Below are 16,163 nucleotides of genomic sequence, written 5' to 3' on the forward strand. Positions count from 1 at the left end.
TTCATAGGAGTATAGCATCAAGTCAGTCACACTTGTGAGATATTGATTTGGCCAGTTATGTAACAGAGGTGGTTTGTGAATCAGGTTGACCTGCTTTGATGTCAACAAAATTTTCTACAGGTGTACTAGAGGGCCAACTGTGAGACGACCCCCAAAACAGGAATGTTTTTACAGGTGGTGAAAACTGGTAATTTTTCCATCTTCATCCTTCTTGACTGATTTTTCACTAGTTTTGCATTTGGATAAGGTCAGTGTTACCACTGGTAGCTTAAGCCAGTATCTGGAGCCTACAGAGGTTGCACAGGGTAGTCCAACTCCTCCAGAATAGCAGACCAATACTTGTCATTGCCAAAAAGATTGCTGTGTCTCCCATTGCAGTCTCAAGCGCATGGAAGAGATTCCAGGAGAGGCAGTTGCTCTAGGAGAGCAGGGCAGAGTGGTAGATGGTCGTTAACCCAATAGCAGGACCAGTATAACTGTCCAGATCAATATCCCACAAGTGTGACTGACTTGATGCTATACTCCTATGAACCAGTGTTCCCTTTATTTTTTGAGCAGTGTAGTAATCTGATCAGGTGTTTTATTATACGAATACCATAGAGGCAACATGTTCAGTCTATCTTGTCATTGAGGGTGGAGCAAATAACATTTATTCATTTAGATGTTTTTTTTCCAAAGTGATGTTAATTATATTACCAGGGCTATTGTCTCCAAGTGCCTTGACCAAGGGCACAATGGTGGAAGCCAGGTATTGAAATAAGAAAGTAAGTCCAGATATTGTGCTTTCTGGGTATACCTTTGTGTGTACAGCACAGGACCCTATCATACTCAGCGGAAAGTGCAATGTAAGGCTTATTCTTATTTTTCCATGCACTTTATCAATCCTTGCTCTCAGGGGTGAGGCATTTAACAACATGGTGTGGTCTAGTCAGAGCCATTTAACACTCTAAAAATTATTATGCCACTGACCAAGAAAAAGCACAGCTGAAAAAGCATTGTCACGAGATTTGGCATTAGCAACCGGAAAATGATCAATCTGTACGTCAGCTTTTTTCAGTTGGTATTTCATGGTATCCTACATCTTTCACGTAGGCCTAAATGTGCAATGTCTCAAGACAGGATTATTGTGCAAGTCAAGTCAGTGTTCTCACCTCTGCACTACATGTATATCTCTGTCAGATTCAGATATTACATTTTTTTTAGCATTTTCCATGTGATTATTTTGAGCATGTATATTTCCAACCCACCTTGAGGAACAGCACAACAGGCTGTGAAAAGGATGCTTGCAATAAAAAGTGTCTGCATCCTTCAAGAGAAATCGGAAAATAAATTCTAGGGAAGATTTCTTCAAAACACCTTTAAATCAAATGTGCAGTATTTTTTAGCATCTTTAAGTTCTACTTTAATATGAAACTCCATTTTAAGTTAACTTTGGAAACTATTCTGCTTGTAGTAAAAAAAAAAAAACAATAGTTCACGCTTACCTATGTCCTACAGGTTGACACTGTCTGACTCACTTCTGTCTGGGTATCAACACCAGAGCCAGCGCTGCCTTATACCCTCAAGAGGAGGGGTCAGAGGGTCTGAGCTGTTTTAAGAACAATGGATTTGTAAATTGTGCAGTTAAGAATAAAAATAAACTCAATAGATAGATATTGTAGAGGTGGTGCACAGGACAGGCAGTGTTGACACTAGTGGTTTACAGAAGGTGGTTTGCAGTAATATAAATTAAATATAAATAGATGTATATGAGCAGAAACCTATGGTTATTAATAGAAAAGAATAGAATATATACTTTTTTGATCCCGTGAGGGAAATTCAGTTCTCTGCATTTAACCCAATCTAACCGAATTAGTGAACACACACAGTACACACACAGTGAGGTGAATACACACACTAACCCAGAGCAGTGAGCTGCCTGCCCAACCAGTGGCGCTCAGGGAGCAGTGAGGGGTTAGGTGCCTTGCTCAAGGGCAATTGAGCTGTGGTGGACTGGTCGGGGATCGAACCAGCAACCCTCCGGTTACAAGCCCGAAGCCCTAACCAGTACACCACGGCTGCCCACATTATGAACAATATGTACATAGTGCAGTGTAGCTGTAATATGGACACATGGACATCAGTGATCATCCCTAAATGACTGGGATGCTTCAAACCCTCCATCCAGAAAAGAATGATACATGTTAATGACTGCCTGGCGGTGTTAGCATGTGTTGTCATGATGTGTTAATATAAGTCCCCCTTTATTTTACACATTTTCTTTGTATAACATGTGGTTATGATTTCAAATTCCGAAAACTTTTTCTTCAACAACATTCAATAGCCTATTTGTGATGTTATGCTACGACAGCCATTGATTGTCCACAATACAGCATCTCCAACAATGGTGAAATCAAGGGCTCTCCAGTTGATGACATCATGCACCAGGGGTGAAGTTCAAGATGTTAAATCTGTAAATATGTAGGTATAGCCTATATAGCCTTTTTTTTTTTTTTTAATGTGCCAACATAACGGACTTACATTTCAACGTTCGGCCCACGCGTTCTGCGCACGCACGCACGCACGCACGCACACACACACACACACACACACACACACACACACACACACACACACACACACACACACACACACACACACACACACACACACACACTGATATGACCATAACCCCCACACACACACTCACAAGCGAAAGCTCCAAGACAGAAAGTAGGCTATAGGCCACACAAGCGCACGCATGCACACATTCATTTATAAAACGTGCAGTGGGGGATGGAGTAGTAGGAGATGTAAACAAATTGGATTTATTTTTGCGAATGCTTAGCGGTAGCCTACATCTAGTTTACAGATAGATTATCATTTTAGTTTTCTTTAGGCCTATTTTCTCCTCGGCAAACCTCACTGAGAATTAGTCTCTTGACCTGTCTCGTTTCTCCGACTCAGCAGGGGGCGCTACAGTCTTGGAATTAATTAAATTAATGCCACTGTAAAAACCATAGACAGGTACAAACCGACTGTTGACTTTAGCAGGGAGGAAGATGGCGTCGAAGGTGAAGCAGGACATGCCTCCTCCGGGAGGTTATGGACCTATTCAATATAAGAGAAATCTGCCCACTCGGGGTCTCTCTGGTTAGTAATGTATTGTTCGTTGAGGCACCAAAAGAATTGTAATCTGACGAAGAAAGCATGAAAGACTATTGACAGTGGAGGGTCAGCAAAGCTTGATGAACGTTAGCTCCTGTTAGCTAGCCATCGATAACTTAAGACCATAAGCAATTTTGTTAACATGTTATGATAGCTGTTATTGAATTAAACATTTGAATATTCAGTCCATTCGTAATATGTAGAAATACATAAGTTGAACAGGCCAGTAGGGTCAGCGTTAGTCGTCTAACGCTAGCCAGCTATGCTAGGTTAACTAATGTTGCAGTCAAGACATTGTTAGCTGACAGATATGGTCGGCCAATCATTACGTCTAGGTCCAGCATGACTTTATTCAGTATCCCTTAGATTAAGTACTATGGCATGAGTGAAATCGGCGTTGTTGGTAGATAGTCGTGGCTGTGATTCGGCTGTAGGCGAACGGATAGCTTGATAGATAGAACAAGAGTTCATGCCACATCGTGTAATATTGGTAACACTGCATATTGAGTGTTCTATATCACATGATCTCTTCAATGTGTAAAAGTAACTGACTGTGCTGGGGACTTGCAGGTTATGCCATGTTTGGCATCGGCGTTGGGCTTATGGTGTTTGGATACTGGCGGATCATAAAGTGGAACCGAGAGAGGAGGTGAGTGTGTGAACTAACCAACATCTAATAGCTGACCAGAGGATGCCATATTCGGGGGGGCGGGGAAGAGTCTGAGTCTTTAAGCGTTTGACATATTCTCACTGGCAACAAGTAACTGCAGTACCAGTGCCAAAGCTGTGACCTCACATGCCTCTCACAGCGTTTGTTCTTGCTCTGTGTGTGTGCGTTTGGCAGGAGGTTGCTTATTGAGGATCTGGAGACCCGTATTGCCATCATGCCACTCTTGCAGGCCGAACACGATCGCAGGTGAATTCAGTCTCTGCAAGCCATTAGTGAGCTTGTTTTTCTTCAATTTACTAAAATGTTAGTTTGCACCACTTAGTCTGTGTTACTATGTCACTATGCCTATGTTCTGTCATTTTCTGGCTGTTCTAAATATGATCTACTGTTTTCCCCCCTCTACATTTTTTTTTATCCTGCCTCTTGCTCTCTGTCCCTCTCCCTTCCTGTTTGCTCTCTCTCTCTCCCCCTCCCCCTCCCCCAATCAGGACATTGCGATTGATGCGGGAGAATCTGGAGGAGGAGGCGATCATCATGAAGGACGTTCCTGGCTGGAAGGTAAGAGATAATACCATGTTCCCAAATCACGCCTTACCTGAACTATTCTCTGGCTCTCTTCTCTTGTCCTATTCGAGGATTAAGAGCCTTCAGAAATGGCTTGTTTTCAGAAAGGTTCAGAAACATCACTGACACTGAACTTGCAGACGCTGTCTCACTGGTCTGTACCGCCACTAAGGAGTGATGGTTGCTCAGCTCCTCGGTCTCTGCTGTCGCACAGTAGGGAGTTGGTTCTCATGACTGTCCTATGATTAAACAGTTACTGTTGTAAATGTAGGACTTATCTAGACTATGTGTCAGTTTTGTAGCTATTGGGTGGCGTTGCCCAGAAGATGACTTGTGCCTGTGGATGGGGAAAATCAGAGTTGTTTGTTCAAAATATTCTATATCAATCCGAAATATCGTGAAAGCAGAGCTCAAGGGTACAGAGATTCTCCTATTTGAAGGAAAGCTGAAGTGTGTGTTGTTCTTGCCAAGTTGATGGTGTCAGGCTCTTCCCAAGATGCAACACTAAAGCCAAAAGAGTTTGAATGGGTAATCTCCTTACTAGGTATGGGAACCCTGGTATACACTATATGGCCAAAAGTATTGGGTCACCTGTCTTGACCCCCAAATGAACTTCAGTCACATCCTATTCTTAATCCATAGAGTTTAATATGACGTTGGTCCACTGTTTGTAGCTATAACATTTTTTCTGGGAAGGCTTTCCACAAGGTTTAAGAGTGTGTTTATGGGCATTTTTGTCAATTCTTCCAGAAGCGCATTTGTGAGGTCACACACTGATGTTGGACGAGGAGACTGGCTCTTAGTCTGCGCTGTGATTCATGTTAAAGGTGCTCTGTTGGGTTGAGGTGCAGGCCAGTTCATCAAGTTCATCCACACCAAACTCTGTCATCCATGCCTTTATGGACCTTGCTTTGTGCACTGGTGCACACTGCACAGTCATGTTGGAAGTGGCCATCCCCAAACTTCCCACAAAGTTAGGAGCATGGAATTGTCCAAAATCTCTTGATTAATGCTGAAGGATTCAGAGTTCCTTTCACTGGAACTAAGGGACCAAGCCCAGCTCGGGGATGGCCCCTTCCTATTCCAACATGACTGTGCACCAGTGCACAAAGCAAGGTCAGTAAAGATATGGACGACAGAGTTTGGTGTGGATGAACTTGACTGGTCTGCACAGAGTCCTGACCTCAACCCAAACCAATCCTGAGAGCCAGTCGCCTCGTTCCACATCAGTGTGTGACCTCACAAATGCCCCCTACCTATTGTGGAGCCTGTTAAGCATCTGTAGGTGTAGGCCCTACCTGTGTTCTGACGGGGACTTACTGTTCTGTTTCTCATCTTCTGGCCTTTCTCTTTAGCACTCTTTTCCTTTCTCTTTTACTGTTTTTTTGTGTTTGTTATTAATCAGGATGGGCCATTGTTTTGTATATTTGTGCATTTGAATCATCATTAATCATTCCATGTCTGTCCATAAAAAAGCTATTTGTTTCTGCCACGATTTTAATGAAATGCTTTAGTTTTTCGCCTCTTCTACTGTATGTAAGGAGTTTGGAGGTCCTTTTCTTTTAGGTTGCATGGTACAGTAGCTTGTATGTTGTTCCTCGCTTTGCTGGTCTTTGTATTAAAGTATCAGCTGTGAATAAATTAAGTGCAAATTATATGGTTAAAGTATTTGGCAGATGTAAATGAATTACAGAGATGAACAGAAGCATGCAAATCTATGGCTGTTTGGGCTGGAGTCTGTGTGTCTGTCTGTCTGTGCAGGTTGGAGAGAACGTGTACCACACTGAGCGTTGGGTGATTCCCAACTCCGCCGAGCTGTACAACCTTCGGCCGAATGAGGAGTATGTAAGGAAGAAGTATGGCTTCGTCAAGTACATGTAGTGCCCCCCCAACCCCCACCCCACCGCGATCTCCGTAACCAGCCCTCTGCTGCCCCCTGTGGGCTGAGAGCAGCACCCCACCATCCCAGAGATCGATCGGCCGCCGGCAGTCTGATCTAGGACGGTAGACGAGCTGTGTACTGACTGTAAATGTTCAAAATCAAATATTAAATAACTTTTTTTCTGTATCTCCCTTATCTGATGGTGATCATATGTGAGTGTTGTGACTGGATTGAATTGAGCGGTTCATTTGTAATAATTGGGAAGGATATACCCAAATGCTCTTAGCTGCCTGTGCTCCTAAATCGCCAGGGCCCAGTTTTCCCAGTAACCCAGTGGGATTAAGGATAACGGGTTGGATCAAATCTTGGAAATGTTTTTTCAAAAGCAAAACAGGTATTCCGAAATAAGATCTAGACCATGTAATCTGATCCTATATTTGATCTGGATCAAACCTGCCCCTTGGGTTTTTCAAAACTTTGAACTTGGTTTGTGATCTTAAAGCTCTTGTAAACGGGATTCGGTAATCCTGAAATTAAGTATTTGTATCACAGTGATCCTATCCAATAATGGATCAGGTGATCCTGTAGAGCAAAACATATGGGATTTCCAAGTCATCATTTTGATCCAGATTATTATTTTTTGACTAGGCCCAGGGGACTGGATGGCTAGGACACCAGTACTTTACAGTTTTTTCTCGATTGTTAACACACATTTTCTGAAAACATGCCTCATACTCTCAGAACTCTACACACAAATCCAAAACAACACACACAATGGGCAAAACCCTGCAATTCTCCTGCAAAATGACACTTTACCTTCAAAACAATGTAATTTCTCCTCAAAATGCTCTTTTGTTCTCAAGAGACACACACAAAGCGTCATATATCAAGACATTTATAAGGACCAGTTGAACAGTGATGTGCTCAGTGTAAAACACTGCAATGAATTGAAAACACTTCTTCTCCATTCATCATAATGACTTGGGTCTTTTTTTGTTCAGTGTTACTCTGCAAACAGTACTACAAACAGTAGATTCGCTGATACAGTAAGTTGATATGCTTACCCTATCAATATTTTTAAGTATCTCATTATAGTGCATGAAAATGCACTATACTTATGAAGGGTCAAAGTAACAATAATTAAATATAAAGTAAATTACAAAGTAAAATGTCATGTAAGTCATATCACCAAGTATCAAATTTAAATATATCAACGATTATTAAATGTAATCTAATGTAAAGTTTAAATCAATGTCATTTGAATTTTGAATTACATTAAACTTTAAATCAATTGAATAAGAAGTTGAATTAATTTGAAGTCATACATCACATTTATTTGCCCGTTGTTCTCATTTGGAATAAGACTTAACATTTCAGCCTCATGCAATTCCGTGCGCCACCATTTAATTCGAACGCCTTTACTTCAGACTTTGGACTTTGGTACTTCAAGGTTGTACTATCACCTGTCAATCATGCTATGTCCCCCGCCCCCCGCCCATCCACTGAATCTGAGTCGATTTATCAGTTCTTTAGTAATAGTTTCCCCCACTTCATCACCATCACTAGAGCCTTCGTCCTTCGTCTGACGCTGGGTTTCCACAGAGCATGTCACCATGCGAGATCTTCTACTGTCTTTGCGCGAAATAGCCTACGCTTGCTAAAATTTCACCCAGGGGGTGTTGTCCAGCTGTCACACACCTAGCGTTTCGGCTCAGTGGTCAACAGGTTAGCTTAGTGGTTAGTGGTTAGCTCAGTGTTTAGTTAGCTAGACAGTCCAGTGCTTCAGATTACATTCAGGGGTTTATTTAGCCCAAGTATGTTCAAGTGGCATACACACAAAAATCCGTTTGAATGTTTTCATGTTGACAACAATTCATAATCTACAGAAACACCACAGTTCATATCAGCGTGCTAACTATCTAGTCGCCTAGCTTGCTATGTGTTTTCAATTGGTTATAATGGGTCAACAAGCTAACAAGCTAACAAGCCAACCTTCAATGATAGTGTGTCCTGAACACATTTGTTTAGCATATAAACAATAAACCGTATCAAAATAAGCCATTAAAAGTGGTCAAGAAACCTTTATTCACATTTAATACTTCCAGTTACGACCCCCGGAGCCACCGCCATTGATTTGTTTTTTTTCCACCTCTGTGTAGCCTACAGTGTACAACGTGGTGATAATTTCGCCTGGTGTGAGTGAGTCTTCCTAAAGACCTGATAAATCAACTCAGATTCAGTGGATGGGCGGGGGGCGGGGGACATAGCATGATTGACAGGTGACAGTACAACCTTGAAGTACCAAAGTCCAAAGTTTGAAGTAAAGGCGTTCGAATTAAATGGTGGCGCACGGAATTGCATGAGGCTGACATTTTAAGTCTCATTCAAAATGAGAACAACAAGGAAATGTAAATGTAATGTATGACTTCAAATTAATTCAACTTCTTATTCAATTGATTTAAAGTTTAATGTAATTCAAAATTCAAATGACATTGATTTAAACTTTAAATTAGATTACATTTAATAATCGTTGATATATTTAAATTTGATACTGGTGATATGACTTACATGACATTTTACTTTGTAATTTACTTTATATTTAATTATTGTTACTTTGACCCTTCATATATACTGTTCTTCCAAAGTATTCTTATTATTCCACTACTTCTAACGCACGCAATTCAGCTTCAACCGTTTAACGTAGAAACTTCATTCAAACGTCGTTGCGTAGGTCTTGCTTATGCCATGTGTGCTTTGTATTTTTCAACTTTGTAACTTTTATACTTTTTAAACTATAAATTAAAAACTATTCAAAATTTCCCCATAGACTTAACATTGGCCTCTATGACATCACAATCGGGTCGTTGAGCAATTAGAATCTTATGCCAGGTGGCCAGCCCCACCTGCAGCAGCCCTCTCTCTATCAGGCTTAAAGCATACAATCTCTCTGAAGACTACACATATCCTGTTAAACTGTTTCCTCTGTCCACAACTGTTTCAAAATAAAAGTCCTCACTGCAATAATACACTATTAAATCATTTAACCATTGAAACTACTCGACTATTTAACTGTTCAACCATTCCAACTGTCAGTTATCATCAACTATGCCTCCAGTCAACTACATGAAACCTCCATGTACCTAGCAACCAACATAGCAACCATTAAAATTAAGCGTTTATGACCGTTTCCATAGCAACCAACATGATTTTACTACAGTAACTTCTTTATTCCTGATAGTGGCCACCATAGATACCCTATCAACAAATGTTTCAAAATAAAAGTCCTCATTAGCAAGTTAGCTAGTTGGCATTGTTAGCATTTTTAGCATAACTGCAAAAAAATCATCAACTAAGTTAGCTAATCAACCTGATTAGCATTGTTAGCAAATTTAGCATTGTTAGCATAGTTAGCATTTTTAGCATTACTGCTAGAAATCATCGGTTAAGTTAGCTAATCAACCTGGTTAGCATTGTTAGTAAAGTTAGCATTGCTAGCATAATTAGCATTTTTAGCGTAACTGCTAGAAATCATTAGCTAAGTTAGCTAATCAACATTTTAACATGAATAGAAATCATTAGTTAAGTTAGAACTGGAATGTTTCATCTTTAAACTGTCTACCTTCACACTATCAACTCTCTGTAAACTATGCAATCACCATGTTTACCCTAGCTACACCTTAGTAACCATATCTACATTATCTATCTATTTTTGCATTTTCATGCACTGGTAATTCCTTGGAATTGCATTTCTAGTTCTTCTTCTAACGCACGCAATTCAGCTTCAACCGCTTAACGTAGAAACTCCATTCAACTTTTGTCCCGTAGGTCTTACTTACGCGATGTGGGCAATGTATTTTTCAACTTTGTAACTTTTTATACTTTTTAAACTATTAGTTAAAAACTATTACAATTTCCCCCATAGACTTAACATTGCTCATTATGACATCACGGCAGCAATTAGAATCTTACGCCAGGTGGCCAGTCCAGGTGCAGCAGCTCTCTCTTTCTCTCAGGCTCTTGAGACTACATTTTCTGTTCCCCTGTATCAACTGTATCAACATAAGTCTTCCTAATTCCATCCAACTTTCTATCCATTCATCTTCTTCAAACCATTCACTCATCCACCCATTCTAAACAGTCTGCCTATCAACATCAATTAGACGATCTACATTCAACTTTTAAACAATCTACTCTGTCTCAGGCTTACACTCTGGCTCTCTTAAGACTAGCCAGTTAAATTGATTACACCTGTATCATCCACTACTCTCAGTAGAGAGCTGTGTCTCTCCACTCTACAAGAATATAAGGCACATTCAATCCAACTTTCTATCCATTCATCTTCTTCAGACCATTCACTCATCCACCCATTAAACTGTCTATCAACATCTATTAAACAATCTGCCTATCAACATCCATTAAACTCTCTGTCTATCAACATTAATTAGACTATCTACATTCAACTTTTAAATGATTTACTCTGTCTCAGGCTTTAAGCACACTCTGGTTCTCTTAAGACTAGCCAGTTAAATTGTTTACACCTGTATCAACTACTCTCAGAGAGCTGTATCAGTGTCTCTCTTAACAAGAATATAAGGCACGTTCCATCCAACCTTCTATCCATTCATCTTCTTCAGACCATTCACTCATCCACCCATTAAACTGTCAATCAATATCTATTAAACAATCTGCCTATCAACATCCATGAAACATTCTGTCTATCAACATTAATTAGACTATCTACATACAACTTCTAAAGTATTTACTGTGGGTGCCTCTCAAGCAGCGTTTATATGTCCTCCCTCGCTCCTCGATCCTCAATGATCTACATAAAGAAAGATAGAAGAAGGGCTAGACTATCCCATTGTTGCCGCTCCATCATTCTTTATGTAGATCAGTGAGGATCGAGGAGCGAGAGAGGACGCGTAAACGCTATATGAGAGGCACCTTCTGTCTCAGGCTTTAAGCATACAATCTCATTAAGACTACAGATCCTGTTTCACTACTTCCTCTGTCAACAACTGTTTCAAAATAAAGGTCCTCACTGCAATAATACACTATTAAATCATTTAACCATTGTAACTACTCAACTATTTAACTGTTCAACCATTCCAACTGTCAGTTATCAACTATGCTTCCAGTCAACTACACGAAAACTCCATGTACCTAGCAACCAACATAGCAACCATTAAAATTAAGCGTTTATGACCGTTTCCATAGCAACCAACATGATTATACTGCAGTAACTTCTTGTTTCCTGATAGTGGCCACCATGGATACCCTAGCAACAAATGTTTCAAAATAAAAGTCCTCACTAGCAAGTTACCTAGTTAGCATGGTTAGCATAGTTAGCATTGTTAGCATTTTTAGCATAACTGCAAAAAAACCATCAACTAAGTTAGCTAATCAACCTGGTTAGCATTGTTAGCAATTTTAGCATTGTTAGCATTTTTAGCATTATTTCTAGAAATCATCAGGAAAGTTAGCTAATCAACCTGGTTAGCATTGTTAGTTTAAGTTAGCATTGCTACCATAGTTAGCATTTTTAGCATAACTGCTAGAAATCATTAGCTAAGTTAGCTAATCAACCTGGTTAGCACTGTGAGCATAGTTAGCATTGTTAACATTTTTACCATTACTGCATGAAATCAGTAGCTAAGTTAACCAATCAACCTGGTTATCATTGTTACCATAGTTAACATTTTAACATGAATAGTAATCATTAGTTAAGTTAGAGCTGGGAATGTTTCAGCTTTAAACTGTCTACCTTCACACTATCAACTCTCTGTAAACTATGCAACCACCATGTTTACCCTAGCTACACCTTAGTAACCATATCTACATTATCTATCTATTTTTGCATTTCATGCACTGGTAATTCCTTGGAATTGCATTTCTAGTTGTTTTCTATTATTTTTCTTTGTATTTGCCGTAGGCTAGGCTAATGTTATGGCGTTTTCTTCTAGGACAATGCTCATGATTTCAGTTTCCTGTTCAGGAGACAGAAGCCCTTGTGTTGGTAATCTTTCAGCTGCCAAACAAATAGTAAAATACTGTAAACTGTAGGAATACAAAGTAGGAATACTTTCCCCAAATACTTGAAACATAGGCTACTTTATTCTTAGAGTCCTACAGAACAGCCCACGGGCAATACTGTACTACTGACCTCATGGAGCTATATTGTACTGTACCGTACTGTACTGTATTGATATGCAGCACTGCAATGTTCTAGTGGTTCGGATATCATCAGAGATTACGGTCCTTGGCCTCCCCATCCTCCACCTCTTACTCTCACTCCTCTGGCTCTGCCTCTGCCTGTACTACTACTATATTACTAAAGCTCTGATTGCTAATTGTAAGACTGTGTGACAGGTGTTTGCCCATCTGATGAGTCAGTGTGCATGGTAGGGCAGTTAGCCCCAATTGTGTCAAATGCAGAGAATTGTGTGTAGTGTTTTGAAAACAGTGTGTTTTAGAATGGCAATTTGAGTGTAAAGCAGAAATTGTGCTTATAGTTCAGCAGAATTGGTTCAGGAGGTTGGTGCATGAGCTACATATTATTGGAATTGTGTTTCAAGTACCAGAAATTGTGTTTAAACAATTGAGAAAAACTTTAATACATTTCTAAAGGTAATGCCTACCCAGCTAGCAATTACACGCGGGCCGCTTCCGTAAAACCTCCGGCGCTATCGGCTGAGTTGCGGCATCGGCGCCCTGCTAGAAATTAGGAGCGGGCCGCTTCCGTAAAACCTGCGGCGCTGTCGGCTGAGACGCGTCCTCGGCTGAGTAGTGGCAACCACAATTGGGCCGGGTCATTTTGCCACCTGCAGGCCGCTGCTCGACAGCTGTTAACTGGGCGCTCGGCTCAGACCCTTTTTACCAGTATGAAGCCGATTTCAACGGCTACTGCAGCAATCGTCAAGCACACAGTCAGCTCAAGTCATCACTGGAGTGTGCATAACTTTGGATGAGAGAAGACGCCTGACTTCTGCTGATTCTGCGAAATACGGTGAACTTGAGGTAAGTCTTGTTTAACATTCCCTATAAAGCATCAACAATTGAGTTCCCTTAACATTTTACATAAACTACTACATTCGTGTTATTACTAATGAAATGTTGACCCACTTTGTCCGCTAAGTTCCTTCGTCCTATCCCTCCAGATGAAAGAATTCAGAAATGTAATTCAATTAACAATCAGACAACAACCGAAAATTCTTAATCATGACGGATTAAAGTATAGGCTATAAGGTGTAACGATAGCTGTTTAGCTCAAAGGTAAACATTGGCTAAGGGGCTAAAACTAGCTGGGGTGTTAGCTCATATTTTTTGCAGCTTGGATGCAATATATGGGTTATTTACGAGCTCAGTCTTCGACTTGTGGAAGAAAATAAATTGGAACAAAATCCTACTACTGACTTATTTCATTTTTATTCTGAAAACTGGTGTCTCGTGTCTCTTTCTCATACTTTTGTACTGGTCCAGTAGGCTAGCATATTACGGTTACAGAGACGTGCTACACTGAATCAACTACTAGCTAACATGCTGCCGTCTTTTTTTTCTCAGATGCAGTCCGCCGGAATTCCCTGACTAAAGACTCCACAGAAAAGCTCTTCAGCACCAGGTGGATATAGCTGACCTCCGACAGAGATGGTGAAGCCAGAGCAAACCGGTAGACATCGTAGATACGTTTCAAACTCAAATGCAGTGGACTAGTTAAATGTTTCAAAGTATTTGAACTGTTGGTTTTACATGAATGCTGTGATATAGTCCAATAAAAATGCTTTAAACTTGAAAACTGTCTATGATTTATATGCAGATTAGGCATATCTTGTAGAACTGCTTAGCAATTCTAGTATTAACTTGACACGAATGGAAATCAATAAAACCCAGACAATGAACTGGACGGGGGGCTTTACATCGGGGTTCCGCAATAGGGCCTCATTACAGCCGAGCGCTCGGAGAGCAATCGGACCTAGATTCATGCCGAGGATTGGCCGAGTGTTTTTCGCCTTAATCGGGCCGCGTTACAGCCGAGCGCTCGCAGAGCAATCGGTCCTAGATTCATGCCGAGGATTGGCCGAGGGTTTTCGTTTTAATCGGGCCGCGTTCGGCCCGCACAATTTTTGCTGCCTGGGTATAGGCCAATATTGGTAAAAATGTGTCATGAAAATGTGCGGTGTGCCCAGGGCCCTTGAAGCCATTTCAGGGCGGTTACTGAATGGTAAATGATCTAAATAATTTGAGGTGATATCTTGTGTTATAGCAGAGAAGAAAAGAGAAAATAATTGTTTAACTGCATGATTTGCAGTCTTTTACAGGTGGATTTTTGAATAGAGAATAATTGTCCAGGGTACCTTAGGCCTATTGCCACTTAAATGGAGTCCCAAGTCAATTTTACGGGAGTAAATGGCCGAGTTATTCACTATGATTGTTCTTGTTCCTTCCGTAATTCAGACGAAATTGCACCACATATTACTTTTGTGATTATATAACTCTTGCGGGCCAATAATTCAAACGAAAACTGCCACAATTGTGGTTTGACAGAAAATACTGGCGCCTTTTACTTCGCCGCCTAGCGCAGAAATGTGCTCTCAACCAGGTCCGCACCAGGTGGCGCCAATAATTCTGATGTTCTCAACGAGGTCCGTTGTAGGAGTATATTAAATGGGTCCTTCTCACTGCATTTCTATCTCGACAATTCAACCAAGTGAAACACATCTCTAGGAAGATTAGTCAACGCTTTAACATGCCTGAAGTAGCACCGAAGACTGCTCCGAAGAAAGGAGCTAAGAAAGCCGTATTGAAACCGGCAAGCAAGAGCGGGAAGAAGCGCCGAAGGACCAGGAAGGAGAGTTATGGTATCTACATCTACAAGGTCCTGAAGCAGGTTCATCCCGATACCGGTATCTCCTCCAAGGGGATGGGCATCATGAACTCTTTCGTGAACGACATCTTTGAGCGCATCGCCGGAGAAGCCTCTCGCCTATCGCACATCAACAAGCGTCGGACCGTCTCTTCCAGGGAGATCCAGACCGCTGTCCGCCTGTTGCTTCCCGGCGAGCTGGCCAAGCACGCCGTGTCTGAGGGAACCAAGGCCGTCACCAAGTACACCAGCTCCAAGTAGACGATCATAGTCTCTTCAAAACCAACGGCTCTTTTAAGAGCCACCCATGTGTTCCTCGAAAAGCTGTTTCCAAAAACACCATATTCCTTTTCAGAAGGAATAAAATCCAATACTTTGCATTTTAGTGTGTGGTGGGAGGTTGAGTTGGCGCATATCCCGTAAGCGCAATTTATGTTGCAGTCACAATAAAACAACATGAATTGCTCACTCTACGCCGCCATGCCCGTATGAACACGTAAACAACGTTGGAGGTGCAGGATTTTAGGACCGTGACGTAATGTCATTTGATTACAATCACATCAAATCAAGTATTTTAGCTGACATTTGTTCATTTGAACAAATGGGCTACATTTAAGGTGTTCTATGATAAGCTATCTAGCATGCTAGCATGCATCCACAGTTTCAGATCGTGTAATAAATAGGTATTCAAATAGTTCAGCTTATTAGTCAAACGTATGAAAATACACTAGAATAGTTAGGCTGATAAGCAAAACAATTGTGCATTTTATGAATAAAGCATGAAAAGTTTCACCATATAATCTTCACCCTGTAAAGTTTAATTTCAGACGTGGAGGCACTTCAGATCTGACCTCTGGGACTAGATATTTGCTGTAGCCTATATTACATCTTTGAGGAGTAAAATATTTTTACAAGTCATTCCAGAATTCTACTTCTAGAATAGCTGCCATCAGCAATGAGGGGCCCAGGCAGCAGACAGTTCACAAGGCCAGAGTTGCCATGGTAACTCAATGTTGTTACATCTACTTCCGGTCCAGGGG

General features: G+C 40.9%; 2 protein-coding genes across 2 annotated transcripts; both read left to right on the forward strand.

The window, feature by feature from the left end:
• Positions 1–2,979: 2,979 nt before the first annotated feature.
• Positions 2,980–6,449, forward strand: ndufa13 (NADH:ubiquinone oxidoreductase subunit A13). Its single transcript, XM_062518855.1, has 5 exons — positions 2,980–3,132; positions 3,718–3,796; positions 3,992–4,063; positions 4,306–4,375; positions 6,143–6,449. The coding sequence occupies exons 1-5, from the start codon at positions 3,042–3,044 to the stop codon at positions 6,260–6,262; spliced, it is 432 nt and encodes a 143-aa protein (XP_062374839.1). The 5' UTR covers positions 2,980–3,041; the 3' UTR covers positions 6,263–6,449.
• An 8,556-nt stretch (positions 6,450–15,005) lies between these two features.
• LOC134100728 (histone H2B 1/2-like) lies at positions 15,006–15,398 on the forward strand. The gene has a single exon (XM_062554119.1). It carries the CDS (start codon positions 15,007–15,009, stop codon positions 15,382–15,384), a length of 378 nt encoding a protein of 125 aa, XP_062410103.1. The 5' UTR covers position 15,006; the 3' UTR covers positions 15,385–15,398.
• The last annotated feature ends 765 nt before the right edge of the window (positions 15,399–16,163 follow it).

The sequence above is a fragment of the Sardina pilchardus genome, chromosome 2, assembly GCF_963854185.1.
Source record: "Sardina pilchardus chromosome 2, fSarPil1.1, whole genome shotgun sequence".
NCBI lineage: Eukaryota > Metazoa > Chordata > Actinopteri > Clupeiformes > Clupeidae > Sardina > Sardina pilchardus.

What these genes read in the sequence shown, in the direction of transcription:
- LOC134100728 (XM_062554119.1), top strand. Translation starts at nt 15,007, where the DNA reads ATGCCTGAAGTAGCACCGAAGACTGCTCCGAAGAAAGGAGCTAAGAAA.
- ndufa13 (XM_062518855.1), top strand. Translation starts at nt 3,042, where the DNA reads ATGGCGTCGAAGGTGAAGCAGGACATGCCTCCTCCGGGAGGTTATGGA. An exon ending in GCCCACTCGGGGTCTCTCTG is followed by an intron (nt 3,133 to 3,717) that starts GTTAGTAATGTA and finishes GGGGACTTGCAG; the next exon opens with GTTATGCCATGTTTGGCATC. An exon ending in CAGGCCGAACACGATCGCAG is followed by an intron (nt 4,064 to 4,305) that starts GTGAATTCAGTC and finishes TCCCCCAATCAG; the next exon opens with GACATTGCGATTGATGCGGG.